Here is a 12829-nt window from a genome sequence, read left to right as displayed (position 1 = left end):
TATTGATCTTTTCAATCAGCTTGAATGAGCGCTTTCTGTCGAAGCGTTTTACTAAAACAATTTTCTCCATTTTATTTCATTAGATATTCATCAAGCAAACCATAAAATATTCTTGTATTGAAACTCTACTGAAATACGTTTTTGTCTATTCTACTCCATTTTAATGTAAATGTCTCCCAACTAGTTCGCATAGTCATCAATGAGATGGACTTTCTGAAAGCACGAGACGAAGACGAGACTGCCAATCTCATCTGGAACGACTCGGCTGTACAGCATGAGAAAATTGCGGAGCTCAGGAATTATCAGGTACTTCACATGGCTACTTTGTCAACTCAGCACATCATGGGGGCTGCGAGGTCCTGGGCTGAAGCTGTTACAAGGAAAAATATACTTTTGCTTTTATTTATCGATTAAATGGTAAAGCAAACATATCATATTATAAAACCTATTATCACAAGCAAAACATTAAGAGCTATTAAACTTTACAGTTATATTTGCAACTCTAAATTGAGCTGGAAGAGATTTGTTTACAATGAAACCCCAGAAGTAATCACTTAGAAGGAGCAAAGCTGCGGTTTTATATTTTTCTCCGTGTTAGGAGACTTAATTGAATGATTTTCTGCCTTATTCCTTTTATTGTAATCCTCCTTTTTTGACACGGTATTGTTTTAATTTATTCTTCTTGGTCCAGGAGTGACCCATAAGTTATCAACAAAATATTCAAATTAATTTTGGAATGCACGGGAAGCCAAGCCACCAATCAACTGAGGGGTGTGTGAAGGGACTTGACTGGAAAAAAAATACATAAATAAATGAGCACACTATCTCATGCGATAAAGGAACATGAAATCTTAGGATGGAGATAGGCAAGAAGTCCGACAGAAAGACTGACTTGTTTTAGTTGTCACCTGCCCGAACAAGAAGGGGTAAATTGACTTGAGTCAGTATTGTATTGAGTCAGTTATCTCCCTGGTGTTTGACCTCTTTTATTCTGTTGAGCTGGGTCATTAAATGATCAAGTACAGTTCATTGCAATGTGGTTTATGAATCACAAAGTACTAACTGTAGAATATGCTGTAAATTGTTATCACTTGACACTCTTTTTGTTGTGGTGCGTCACATGATTGTTGTTCAGTTAAAAAAAGTCGAGTCTCTCCACAATTGGTTTTGATTTCCTCTCACAAACTGCATCGATCTGCAGATTTGGCATAACTGCGCAATTTCTTCCCAATGCCTAATTACATCTGTCTCAATGGGATAATAATTACATATTCTTTTTACACTGCATTCTTTTCTTTTTTACGCCCCCTCCCCCCAAAAAAGTAATGTACTATGGGAGTTTGCTGTCAAGTTTAAGTTCATGCGAGCCTAATTAACGCCCCTGTTCAGGCTCATTTAGTCAAAGAATACAAAAAACCCAAAGATTTTCTTTTACCCACCGCACCCCCACTTTTGGCACATTTAAAGCAATTCATTCAGCTGTCACTGCAGGAGCTTACGATGCAGAACCAATTACCTCGGCCCCTCAGACTTGAGATTGATCTTTTTTTTTTGCTTGCCTCTTCCCTCCCCAACCTTTAAAGTCTGAAAAACATTGTAAACTAAATAAGGGTTGCAAAAGGTCTCAGCGTCACCTTTTTGTTTTAAGTTCGTAATTGGGCATAAATGTCAGAACATTGTAAGCTCACTTCAGGTTGCTGCCTCTAATGTGCTCGTTTTCCGGAAGGGGCGGGCTGGAATTGAGTAGTCTAATGGCCTTAACAATGTAATTATGTCTGTCTGTCCCTCTGCAGAGAATTAACCATTTTCCGGGTATGGGTGAAATTTGCCGCAAAGACTGCTTAGCAAGAAACATGTCAAAGTAAGTTTCTTTCTTCCAAGTCTCAGCATTTAAAAAGTGTGTCCATGAGATTAACATCAAAATCCTCGTGAACATAGAAAATAAATAAAAATAAATGCATACTAGAATTTCCGCTGTAATATAGTGCAACTATTTTTTGTGTACCCAGAATGATCAAGTGCCAATCCCAAGAGTACGGCTTTGTACCCAAAACATGGATCTTCCCCGCCGAGTACACGCAGTTCCAAAATTACGTCAAGGAGCTGCGGCGGAAACGTAAGCAGAAGACTTTTATCGTCAAACCAGCCAATGGAGCCATGGGTCACGGGTAGGTCAGAGGCGAGAACCAGTCCTCCAAAACAATCGGAAAAAAAATAACGCACCTATTGGGGGACTGTGAGCCGGCAAAAAAGAACGATTTAATGACAAGATAGACAAGAGCAGTGTGACTGAGAGAGAACTTGAAAGGGGGAGCAAATAAAGGACAAGCACAAGAAAACAAGACTCAGAGGGGTGTTTGACCCCGGCATGGAAATAGCATAATGGCGGGGCTCCGATTGATTATGTGGGCTGAGAGGATGTGCTAAATCTCATTGTTGGCCTTTTTGTCCGCCATGGTCACAATCACCATAAATCAGAGCTTATCGTGGCTAGATGACACACACACGCGCGCACACAAAATACACACACTCGTCCCTGGCACTTACTGTAGCTTCTCCCCTGAAGGTTTGTGAATATGAATATTGGATTCCTTTATGGGGAACCATCAGCACACACCAAGCAGACTGGAAAATGGACCAGAATATGGGGAAACTCAAAAGCATCTCTTGTTATAAGATGGGGAGACTACAGAATTAAATACATTTTTCATTCATAACGTCTCCGGGGTTAAAGGATAGAAAACGCAAACCTCCAACTTCCACTTTATTTCAGTCAGCAAAAAAAGTTACAGCAAAGATTTTTTTAACTCTTATAATTTGTACCTTTTTATAGTGATTACAAACATATTTTTGGCAGTAGTTGCACGTAATATGTATTTTACGGTACTTGCATTCATCATAGAAAGTGCGAATAGATCAGTGTGCTTACCTCTTCCTTTAATTCTCTTTTCATTTGTCCTGTCCAGTATGATGTGAGCATTACTCAAAAGTTTTTATTTGTTAAAGAATAAAACACAGCTAACACTGAAATACTGCCATACATTTGTAATACGAAAAATGCTGAGCTTAGCTCAAATTCTCAACAGCACAAGGCTCACAAAATTAGAGCTTTATTTTTTTGCATGTTATGCCGCAGCAGGAAATTAAGTTATACCTACCCCCGTAATTTATTTTGCTGGCGCCCCACTAAACGAAGGTATTGTGTGTGTGTGTGTGTGTGAAGTTATACAACAAAATCAAAGTGTGCACAAAGCTTAAAAAGAAGAGAGCCTCACTGGTGCCAAATTAAATAGGCAAGGGAGAGTGGGCTATGATTATGTGACACGCTGGCTCATCAATCATGTCGTCTTCTCCTCCTCGACTAACTAACACTGTTAACCTTGTCTTCATCAATCAGTTGCTGTCTGCCATTTAGGGCTACTCACATTATTGGTCAGGCTTTTATCAACTTGTCCCTGTTCGGTTCAGCTCAAGACTGCTGATAAGTGGGCAGATGAAGCGCTGCTTTTTAACGCAGCAGTCTCGGTTGGAGCGAACACTAATGTGCTGTGATTGATAGAGGAAAGTAAAAACATCACATTTCTGTCTAATCTGAAAGTGAAGACATGGTTACTTTATAATGACTGGAAGTTCTCACTTGTTGATTTTCTTTTGGTTTAAAGTGCAGCTCCACGATGCACTATGTGTTGTTCACAGTGCATGTGATTAAATAATTGGGTTTGCTCTGATGCCTCAACGCTTTTAAAAAACAAAAAACAAAAAATCACAAAACTGATTCTTTAGATTTCTGTTGTGTGTGTATAGTCCCTCCTTACATAAGGGAACCTTCAAGGTTCTGCATGCAACCAATTTAGTCCCGGTCGGCTCTAACTATGAGTGATGTGGATGTAGCTCAGTGACGCTGGGAGTCTGTTTAACAATGATCCCTCAAGCCACCAGCTCACATACATATATACACGGACAGACACACACGATGCCGTGCACACTCAGCTGCATGAATGCATGCATAAAAACTCAGTTCACGTCTGTGTACTATATAAAGCCAGTGACATGAGACCAAAGGAAATTGAATTAGAAGGAATGTAATGTAGAAATGCCTGCTCGTATTTACTTTATTCACCAGCAGTGGTCTCTGATGAGGCTTTGTTCAAATAATTACATTTTTAGACGTTGCCACAAAACCAGATATGTGTTTTTTTTTAAAGGGCCAGTTAATAAAAAGAATTTGGAAGGCTCAGTGCCAAATAAGTCATCGCTCTTAAACGTATCATAAATCACAGCAAGGGCACATATTTAAACATTTTCATGGTAGGTTCTGCAGCAGTAGAAGGTCATATGAATAGCACCGGGGCACCGTGCTTCCAATCTTTCTGCACTTAAAGGCTTGGCAACTTTAATGTAAATCCACAAAGTTCTCCACATTAAGAAAATATACTTTTCCAGGCTTTTTTGCTTCCTTGGAACAGATTGCATCAATTGATTTGAATAGCAATAAGGAGGGTAATCTCAGGGCTAAATTTAAAAATACTGGCATAGCCAAATGTTGCATCTGAGTTATATGTCTGTAACCATTAGCAATTTTAAATAAATACCACGTACAAAGCCTTGAAATGTGTTTACAGTTAAGCTCCATTTTTATCTAACACATACGACAGTGCCAATGTCATCAGTCAGTGTTCACGGTCGCTTCTTTGCCATCATCTATCATTTTTCTAATTATCTTTTTGTCTGCCATATTTTATTATTCTGCTGACGACACTCCAATTTCCCCCCAGAGGATTAATAAAGGCTTCTGTCTATCCAGGATCTCACTTATCCGTAACTGTGAGAAGCTGCCTGCCCAGGAGCACTTTATTGTTCAGGAGTACTTGGACAAACCTTTCCTAATGGAGGGCTACAAGTTTGATCTGCGCATCTACATCCTTGTCACTTCCTGTGACCCGCTTCGCATTTTCCTCTACAATGACGGCCTGGTGCGCATGGGCACAGAGAAGTACCACGCACCCAGTGAGGCCAACCTGGTGAGTAATTTGCCCACACACGCATTAGGGAACCTTCAGTCGAATATTGTCCGTTCTCCACCGCTGGTCAGCTTCTATTTTATTTTATTTTATTTTTTTCAAACCTCTACAACATTTACACACACAGACACACACACGCACACACACACACACAACTACTGCATTTTCCGGACTATAAGGCGCACCGGACTATAAGGCGCACCTTCAATGAATGGCCCATTTTAAAACTTTGTCCTTATATAAGGCGCACCGGACTATAAAGCGCACCATTAATGCATCATGTCAGATTTTTAGTCCAAATCAAATCACTCTCCATTTTGTCTTTTTTATTTCAACTTCAGACGCAACAAATTACTTTATAATCACAAAATAATGATCCATAGTCTTTTTGATTCATGACTCATAGTCTTCAGCGGGCCAATGATGATTGATTTCATGACACAATGCTTTGGTTTAAATTTAGGAATTTGGTCCATATATAAGGCGCACCGGACTATAAGGCGCACTGTCGGCTTTTGAGAAAATTTTAGGTTTTTAGGTGCGCCTTATAGTCCAGAAAATACGGTACATAGTTTCGTAGAAGGTGGAGATCCAGCGTATACACACATCTAAATGTCACACGTGTTGTGATATCGAGCCATTCTTAGCAGCCTTAATGTTGTGCACCAACTAAGTCCATTGTGCTGTGCACATCCACAAACACCCCCACATACTTCTTTCTATCAAGCTCGATGCATATCAACACAGTACGTATTGTCTTACCAAGTCTGTGACACATGATAGAATCAAGCATGCCATGGAGATGGATGTCCAATTCCACAGAGAGTGGCTGCCAGACAGCCATCAGGAGGTAGAGTGGCCTGTGGTCACAGTGTTATTACCTTGTAGCGAAGAACGTGGGTGCATTATAAAGAGAGGGGTGCAACAAGGCCACTAATAGGCAGCCACTCAGGGATGCATCCCAGCCATATTCTCAGGGAGCTATGGGCCACTATAGCTCTTATCACTCTTATTTGATTCACTTTTGTTTGCTGTGTATGACATTGACTCAAAGCCGCAGCTCTCATACACAAAACGTCTCCGACCAGGCACTTTGTATATTTTCAGCAACTCCGAATGCAACAGGAAGCTACAAAGTTTATACATTAGCAGGAAGCTTAAAACTGTAGTGAGTCAATTTACTCTCCTGTTTTCTCAGAATCAATCAATGCACTCAGAGTTAGATAATGATTAATCATAATGGTGACTTTCTTTTTTTTGCATTTTGGTCATTGCCAGGGAAAGTTTATTTGCTGCCTTTTATAAGGCCAAGTAGTTGGGTTGTTCCCCATTTTTCCAGACAGGCTCCCCCACACCCAGCTACTGGATATCTCCAGTGCTGGATAATTGGGCGAGTTACGTCAGGAAGGCCATCCGGCGTTAAAACTGATCCAGAAATCAGGTTAGTCAATCAAGTTAGAAACATGATTCGCTGTAGTGACCCCCTTATGGGAGGATCCCAAAGAGAAGATTCTATTATATTATATTAGATATTATTGCGTCTATGGACTAGGGAGGGGCTTTTCAACAATTTTCCTTGATCAATTCAGAGGGTGAAGGTGTGGTTGACATGCTAACTTTGCCTGGTTGGAGTATCAGCATACTATATTTCAGATAATGATCTGTCCTTAATATGTATACAACATTAAACTCGTTAAAATAAAATTGATGGGGGTGAAAAAAATAACTGGTGAGTATTTTTAGCCTCATTTTTCTTTTTCATTGTGATTGTAAATTTTTATCAAACTATGCCACCCTTCTATTTCAAACTTATCTCCTCAGAGCCAGCTCTACATGCATCTTACAAACTACTCGGTCAACAAACACAACGAGAACTTTGAGCGGGATGAGACGGTGGACAAAGGCAGTAAAAGATCCATCAGCTGGTTCACAGAGTTCCTGCGCAGCAATGATTACGACGTGGCCAAATTCTGGGGTGACGTCTCTGTACGTGCTTAGCCGACTTTTTACAAATTTGACATGCTTGCTAACATCTGGAAGCAGACGCTCACATATACAGTACACAAGCTGCCCTGTGAGAGAAAGTGGACCAGCAAAGGTTTGACAAGATGTGTTTTGACAGATATTCAGTCAGCTTTGGAATCTTGTTTAACTGACTGGAAGAACCCGGTCAAAATATCCTTCCTGGAGGGTGAGCTCGCCCAGTCTGGCACTGCTCCCAGCTCATCTAAACACCTCTATGCTTTTGCTTTTCTTTCCACTTATTGTTTTACTTTAGCAACATCCTCCTTCTTTGTTTGTAAAACTGTCACTTTGTTGAAAAGGAAGTTATTATATAAATATATTTCAATGTAATGCAGTGGTAAGCAAAGCGAAGATAGAATTTTTTTTATTTTTGTCTACTGGACCTTTATGCTGTGCTTTTTCCATCCCTTGGTGACACACCAAAGTGTCCTCCACCTCTCTTGCTCTCTCATCACCCCCCCCCCCCCCCCCCCCCCCCCGCTATTTTATCTGAAGCTGCACTTTGCTACTGCTCTCTGCCCACCATTCTTCGCTTTTCATCTTTGTGCTTACACTTTGATGCATACAGAGCAGGTACCAGGCACTTTTTTTCTTGGAAGGAGCATAATAAGAAAGCCAGAGAATATTCTCGTACCTGTAGAACATGTTTGTAAAATGCACCGCTTTCAACTCCATTGCAAGTTTGTGTGCTATTTGTCAAGTATTGTAATGGTGCTCTGAAAGTACAAGTACATTTGATTCCCCTTAGACAAAGTATGCTAGTGAGAAACATATAAAGTAGCTCTACACATTCAGACAAAACATGCACTCAGGAATGTGATATTGTTCAGTGGCTGACACATGCGCGCACATGCACACACACACCCGGTCGTCTGGCATAAAGTGTAGCGGGAGCAGGTGTTTGTACCGGGCAGCCTGTGGTTTGGACACTTGCATGGACCTGTGTGTGGGACAGACGGTGGGGCTTTTGCCTTATCAGTCCAAGGCCAGAACATTGCAACCCCCTCTTACACCCAACAGTCTGTGTGGTCTGAGCAGTCTGTATGGGCCAGCAACACTGCATGGGACTTGACTGGAGAGAGAAAGCTTTGTGTAAAAAGTGTGTGTGTGTGAGTCCAAGACAGCAACAGCCATTTGTGAACTCACAAATTATTGTAATACTTTCTGTCTGTGGCTTTCAACTTGAAAAATATGACCTATTTGTAATGGTATAACTGTTTGTTGTATATACATTTTATTCCTATATGAACATTTCACTGTTTGATTTTTTTTTCTCTATCAACTTCATTTGTGTCTATCTCTTTTTGTATGTCATGCCAGGAATTGGTGGTAAAGACATTAATAGTGGCAGAGCCCCACGTGCTGCATGCATATCGCATGTGCAGGCCCGGCCAACCACCAGGGAGCGACAGTGTCTGCTTTGAGGTGCTGGGCTTTGACATAATCCTGGACCGCAAGCTCAAACCTTGGCTCCTGGAGGTACATTTCCATTGTTTTCTAGAACAGTGTCATTGACCGCTTTGAAAGAAATTCCCTCATGTTAATATCAATTTAACATAATATTTGTCGGCTCTGATTCTACACCCTAGTTTAATGATTAAATGGTTTTAAACCCCTTTATTGACTGGCTACCAAACGATTATATACCTAAAATTAATATAGTCGATGCTCCAGCTCACTCACAATCCAAACGAGGTCAAGCACTATAGAAAATGGATGAAAATTGAGTTGCCGCACTGCGATCAAAAGAGGTATTTGATACTGTGTGTGTTATTCAGAAAGGACTGCAGTCTGTGGAGTCTCACCAAAGTGTCAGTAGCTTCTGAAGTGAAGCACTGTTCCATCAAGCAGTGGAAAGGGCAACGGTGCCTCACTCTGACAGAATAGCATAAACACACACTGATTTGCTTGTACACTCTTGTTCCCGCTGCACAAAAATGCTGAGACACACACACATGGCCTCTAATATGTATACATGTACACCCGAGAATGTAAAACATTTCCTCGGACATTTAAAGGACTGTTTACTGCATGCACACACTCACATTCACTCACGTACGATGTAGCTAGGTATAAGAATAAATGCATGGAACGCAAGACAAGCTTTTCTGTGCACACAAACATATGCACATACACATAATATATATAGGTCATGGTCGTAAGAAACTCGCCTCCAATTCGGCATCAATCTCTCAAGTGTCACTCATTGCAGAGTGGGCTTCAATTTCTGAATCCACTCCAGGATTTGTGGCGTACCATTTTCATGTCAACCAGTCAGTTAAAGGCTGACCTAAATCCTTAAACCTGGCTGAGCAACACCCCCACCACCATCTCCCTACTCCCATTCCTTGCTCCCCCAAAATGAACTAAAGCATGCGAATGCTAGGGACATTTTTTGTCAAGTTGTTGGCATTGCGCCACCTAAAAGGATAATTGAGAATCAGTATTAAAATGTACATGATTTTACCTAGTAGTAGGACTTATGACTACCATGGCCATGCTGGAAAAAATATTGACTAAAGACACAATAAAGTTATTATTGCAAGTCGCAATATTCTAAGATGGGAAGTAAAATCTGACAATTGATTCCTTAATTTTACAAAACGTAATGCTGAAAGGGAGATGTTGTAATTCTACATCATGTATTTGATTTACTTCAAATCAGAACACACAAAGTCTTTCTCTCGGCGTGACAATAAATTATTAGCACGTCGTGAAAAAACATGACCTGTTTATGGCCCAACATATTCTGTGAAGTAATACTGAATATTCAAGAGTGACGGTATTATTTAATTCTTAGATATTATCTTTTACTTTGTTCTTACTCAGTTTCAGTCATAATTTTGTTACCTGGTTGTATATCATGACGAAGGGTGCACGATCGTGTTGCTACTTCTGTTTCATTGTGACTGTGTGTGTGTGTGTGTGTGTGTGTGGTACAAAGCCATGATTGCAGTTGTTCCACTCCAGCAGTAATGATCCCCCCTGTGTGACGATCAGCTCTCTATAACGTTCATCAATTAACATCCTTCACACATACACCTACTTCTCTTTCATGCAACATTTACAGCAAGAGACATTTATTGCCCCAAAACTCTAAATGATTAGTCAGGGGACAATTGTGACAATCAAAAGCCTTTCTTAAATGCTCTCTGCGCAGGCTGTCAAGTCTGAAAATAACTTTATTACATCTGTAGCCTGTTGATGTGCATTGCTATTCAATTGGGATGTTAAAGGCGGCAAGGACAAGCTTTCTGAAAACTGCGCCCTTTGGCAAGCCCTCAAGCTTGAATTTAATTTATTGGAAGATTACTTTGCTAAAGTCTCAGGTTAATTAAACCAATTTCAAACCATTTTACTATTCCTAATCTTCAACTTTTCTTTACTTACAAAATGTGGCATTTTGGGAATTGAAATATAATCTCCTCTTCCCAGGTTTGTTTGTAATTTGTATAGATGTAACCTCTCAGGTTTCACTGTTGGTGTCATTGTGAATTATCCATGCCACGCCTGCTTGCTGCTTTTCCCGGTGCGCCGTTCAGACACTGTCATCCTCTTTTAGTCCTTCAAATGTCAAAGTTAGTTGTCAGACATGCAGACTTTCAGACAGGAAATGGAACTCCAACCTGTGTAAACTCAAAGCCAGGTGGATAGCTGAGTGCTCGATGGTATCACATAGAAGACGCTGTCAGATTATATTAGCCCTTTCTGTTGCATTGGATCTTAAAATCATGTCATTTTCTGAGAGTATGTTGGGGGCCGGTGATTGAAAAGGAACATGTCTTCCTCTCATATCTTCCCCATTAAAGACAGACCAAAAACAGGAATTTTTGGAGAAAGTCTTTGGAACAACTCAAAGGTCTCGTATGTTGCACGTCACGAATTATGAAAATTGACTCGAGTCTATGACAAATCCTATTTAGGGTAAATCTAGGGACATCTTTGTGTTCTCTGTTCAAGTTTATGATGACGTATTTTGAAGGGGGCTAGCAAAACCGCATGTAGGCAGTGAATAAACACAGTATAATCTATCATTTATCATTTTCGCAAGGTTCCAGAAGATGTCCGCGAACCTCCACAAAAGACAAATAGATTGAGGTCCAGCCTCATTATAGCCACTGGAACCCCAGAGATGCCAGTACACGCTGTAGTGCAGGCAGCGTGATTATTGATGGTTGTGATTACATCTCTCCATCCATTCCTTCCCATTTTCTATCCCCCCTGCTGCTTGAGAAGGGTTGTGCAGAGTGATTGGCAACTAATGAGGCGGGCATGGTTAGGTCAACCGTGGCATGGGATGTTTGTGTCTCAGTGTGAGTGTGTGCGTGCGGTTGTGTGTGAATTGGCATAACGACAACAGACCGACAGACTGCAGCTGGACAGCTTCCCCAAAGGCGCTGATAATTCAACCACTCGCTCCCTCCCTTTCTGCAACTTTCCTCTCTTTTAGTACGCTCTAGCCGATTGCTTCAAGATGAGTTTGGTTTAACCGTCCATCCCTCAGAGCCAACATAATCCAGACTTCCTTTACTTTTGAGTGCAAATGTGTATGTGTGTGTTTGCGGGAACTAATCTGCATTGGCAAGTGTAAACAGATGCCGCAATACTCACGTACACAAAAACCCACACATGGATGTTTTATTCGCTTTCACATCCCAACATATACAAACATGCACCGCAATTGAAATGTAACTAGTATGTAGCAGTTAATTTCCCGGACAGAATAAATAGTCTCTTACTTTTGTGGTCACGTGAATCAAGCTTTTTTTGGTCTGTGCAGTGAATCCACAGCGAGGTTTGTATTCCTATAGCCGTAAATTTGAACAGCATAACAAGCGTAACAATGAATTTTTGGAAGTAGGATTTAGAGCTTTGGCAGCATTAAAGATATTTTCTAACCTTTCCCATAGCCCCCATTATCCAACCTTCATAGCAATAATGATTTAGTTGCTACTTACAGTATGCTCTCCTCATTCAATTTATTGAACTGTAAGGGTGAAAAATGACAGTGAACACATACAGTTTTACATTCTTAATTTTCTTCCTTTAATACCTCCTTCCATTTTTAATTTTCTTTCTGCCTTTGATTAATCTGCTGCACTTAGTGGGGTTCATTCTTATTTAAATGCTCATTGATTTTGTCCCAGGCTCTGAGGCGTTTTTTTTTTCTCCCCCCCAGCAAACTGTAGGTGGCAGTAGATACTTACAAGCCAGGCTGTAGCTCATGAAGAGGTTTATTAAGGAATAATTAGAATGATGTATGGGACTGTCTGCATCTATCCACAACCATTTTCCTCTAAGATAACTATTTCATAGAATAAGTATCAAATTAGGGCTGCACATACCTTATAATATGGAACACTTGAAAACACACCTCAGCATTTAGTCATTTATCATCATGTGTAACAATGCCATTGTCGGTAAGACTGTGTGTATGCATGTCATGGATGCAGAAGATAAATACTGCACAGAGATAGGAAATAGCACACGGCGTTGTGTGTGAATGTATTCGGTGTTTGGAAAAAATATATATTTTGTCCCTATTATAATTAATATTACACTCTTGATATATCTTATTCCTGTAGTTAACCGTTGTGTGTGCTGACTTTTAGAAGATAAGCGTAACATTTCAAGTCAAGCATCAATTTGAGTACTCACAGGACCTTTACCAGCAACCTCGTATGCTTGGCACCGCAGTAAGAAAGAACACAACAGTGATTGATAAGATGGCTAAAACAAGACAATGATTTACGGGATATAGAAAGTGGATACATTTCTTCCGC

At 40.4% G+C, this 12829-nt stretch overlaps 1 protein-coding gene across 3 annotated transcripts in view; it reads left to right on the top strand.

Annotated features, from left to right (window-relative positions):
- The window catches only part of ttll7 (tubulin tyrosine ligase-like family, member 7), a 45947-nt gene that overhangs the window by 7711 nt on the left and 25407 nt on the right, over positions 1 to 12829 (top strand). For all 3 annotated transcript variants that reach the window (XM_088394835.1, XM_088394833.1, XM_088394834.1), the window contains exons 4-9: positions 185 to 306; positions 1794 to 1861; positions 2010 to 2168; positions 4805 to 5021; positions 6843 to 7007; positions 8367 to 8525. In XM_088394835.1, coding sequence (XP_088250961.1) covers positions 185 to 306; positions 1794 to 1861; positions 2010 to 2168; positions 4805 to 5021; positions 6843 to 7007; positions 8367 to 8525 — 890 coding nt within the window. The remainder of the gene's footprint in view (positions 1 to 184; positions 307 to 1793; positions 1862 to 2009; positions 2169 to 4804; positions 5022 to 6842; positions 7008 to 8366; positions 8526 to 12829) is intronic.

Source organism: Syngnathus floridae, chromosome 13 (assembly GCF_059516105.1).
Source record: "Syngnathus floridae isolate MCC-2025c chromosome 13, RoL_Sflo_1.0, whole genome shotgun sequence".
Taxonomy (NCBI): Eukaryota; Metazoa; Chordata; class Actinopteri; order Syngnathiformes; family Syngnathidae; genus Syngnathus; species Syngnathus floridae.
The sequence above is the reverse complement of the archived record's forward strand: the minus strand, read 5'-3'. Positions and strand labels throughout refer to the sequence as shown.